This window comes from Lipotes vexillifer, unplaced genomic scaffold (assembly GCF_000442215.2).
Source record: "Lipotes vexillifer unplaced genomic scaffold, Lipotes_vexillifer_v1.1 scaffold636, whole genome shotgun sequence".
Taxonomy (NCBI): Eukaryota; Metazoa; Chordata; class Mammalia; order Artiodactyla; family Lipotidae; genus Lipotes; species Lipotes vexillifer.
This window is the reverse complement of record NW_006786547.1, coordinates 638,744-641,079: the sequence shown is the minus strand read 5'-3', so window position 1 is coordinate 641,079 and position 2,336 is coordinate 638,744. Positions and strand designations below refer to the sequence as shown.

The following is a 2,336-nucleotide window of genomic DNA, read 5'->3' as shown; positions in this document are numbered from 1 at the left end:
GGGGGGGGGGGCTGTGACCAGCCAGCGAGGTCACAGAGCCCCAGAGATGTCCCTGGGGGAGGGAGCCAGAGACCCTGACAATGCATTTTGACCAGAAGGCGGTGAAATTCCTGGCAACTTTTCACATCAATGGAGGTGAACACTGGACCCATGGCCCCCTGAAGCAGAAGCCACTTGTGACTTCCCAGTAACTTCCCAGGGTGCTGGGCGGGCTGGGGGTTGGGCAGCTGGCGTAGGGTGGCTATTGGCTGGGGGCATGGTGGCCCCCAGGGGTGCAAGAGCTCCAGGCGGGCCTCAGGATGCTAACGGGCCCCTCCAGGAAGCCCGCCCACCTGCGCCCACAACCTGAGGGAACTGTTTGAGTGAGGGCTCTGGACCCCCAGCCCCGGGCCGGTCTGGGGAGGCAGGCCAGTTGGTGGAGGCCCGCCTGGAGGACCCAGGCCCAGAGCTTGCTTCCCGCCAGGGCTGGAGCGACGCCCTCCCGTCGTGACCGATCTGGGCATCCCGGGCCCCACCAGGTACCGGGTGCCAGATGCTTCGGCGCGAGAGTCCTCCCCACTGCCCCACTTCACCATCGGCTCGCAGGCACCTCACCCGTGGCGTGCGCCCTCCCCGAAAGCCCCCACTGTCCTCCCTCACCCCCGGAGTGGGACCCCGGCCACCAGCGCCCCCATGACACTGCCCCCACCGCAGAGGGTGGCGGCTGCAGGGCGTGGCAGACCGTGTGGTGCCCGAGCGAAAGCCCCTTCACCCAGAACGCCGACTTCAACAGAGAGCAGGTCTGCCCGGCGGGTCCTGGGGTGGGGCGGGGGCGGGGTCCCCGAGGGAGGGGCCTGCGGCGACTTTGACCTGCAGTGGCCCTGGCCCGCCGACTACCAGCCCGCCTGCCCGGGCTTCAGCTTCGGGGGTTGCCTTGCTCCAGGCCCCCCCCCGAGGCCCGAGCCCACTTGGGGATGCTGCAGGCCTGGGGTGCAGGGCCGCGGGCCCAGCCCCTCCTGCAGGCCCCTCTGCCGACAGGGTTAGCTCCATCGCCTACGACATCCTTCCCGGGTGCCGCCTGCCGGGTGCCGCCTGCCGGGCCCCTGCCCGCCCGCTTTCTCCATGAGCCGCTCGCCCCTGCTGGCCTCCTGGGTGGGGTCCTGTAAGGAGGTGGGCAGGGGCGGTGGGGGGAGGTGGGGACTGGGCAGAGGGGGCGGGCACGGTAACTGCACCCACCTTCCCTCTGCAGTCTGCACCCTGGGCCCAGCTGCCTATGGCGCGGAGGACTGCTACAACTCGTACTTTCCCTCCGCACATGGGGGTGGTCATCCAAGGCTTGCAGAGACCCAAGTGCCACGACACTGGCGCCTCCTGCGCGCTCTCGAGCCCAGTGGGTGCAGCTGGCCCGCCCAGTTAGCACATGAAACCCTGGCCTTCCAGGCCTGGGGGCCTTCCCGGGCCTCCCTCTGGAACTCAGTGCCCCCAGCTTGGCCTTCTGACCCTCTGGGCACCCGTGATCCACCCTCCAGGCCGGCCGACCCCTCTGACCTGTGGACCCATCCTGGAGCCCTAGCCTGGAGCCCCACCTGCCCACCCCCCTTGTTATATAGAGATGCTGTTGGTTCTTCCGAATTCTGTGGTGTGCTTGGTGGTCTTGCCTGGTGAGCTGTCCTGCAGATGTGGCTTGCAGCTAACCTGTCATGTCTGGCTTTCTCTGGCCAGGGATCCCCCTTCACTTCCCCTTCAGTGCTGTCTCCTCTAGGGTGGGGTGGCCTGGGACAGGGTGGGAGGGAGCCCTGTGGGCAGTGTGGGACACCCCCATCTAGCCGTGCCATCCAGGAGAGGGTCCGGCTGCCTGTCTACCTAAGGATCAGGCTGCTTGCTGAGCCGAGGATCTGACCGTTGCAGTGGAGGCGGGGGGCAGTCTTGAGGTAAGGTCAGCCTGCCTGGCCACCAGGTAGGGCCCAAAGGGCCGGCCCCCCTTCTTCCCGCACCTGCCCAAAGACCCTGTGAACTCACACGGGGCCGTGCAGGCCAAGCTGCAGCCGATAGACTCCCCAGGCTTCACTGTGCGGCCCGGCCCCTGCCCACAGCAGCAGCCTGGCCACTAGACTCCTCGTCACCATGGACCCTCCCTCCTACCCAGGGGTCGGCCCCAAGACTGCCTCCCTGCAGGGGCCTCACCTGCAGCTTGTGGTGGCTCCTGTCTCTGCACCAGTTTCCCCAGGGGCCCTCCCTGTGTCACCCAAGCCCTGGGCCAGGCCCCCTTCTCTGTCTCCTCTAAGCTCAACCCCTTCAAACAGTCACCACTCAAGAGCTGTTCTCATGGTGTTGGCATCATCCCTTTCCGCAGGGAA

The 2,336-nt window shown here is 67.4% G+C and overlaps 1 protein-coding gene across 1 annotated transcript; it reads left to right on the top strand.

The window, feature by feature from the left end:
- The first annotated feature begins 80 nt into the window (after positions 1-80).
- STPG3 (sperm-tail PG-rich repeat containing 3) lies at positions 81-2,090 on the top strand. The gene is given in 7 exon segments (XM_007472353.1): positions 81-187; positions 384-580; positions 667-779; positions 1,024-1,141; positions 1,229-1,293; positions 1,295-1,373; positions 1,984-2,090. Coding segments are annotated over 7 exon segments (786 nt in total).
- Positions 2,091-2,336: the final 246 nt, after the last annotated feature.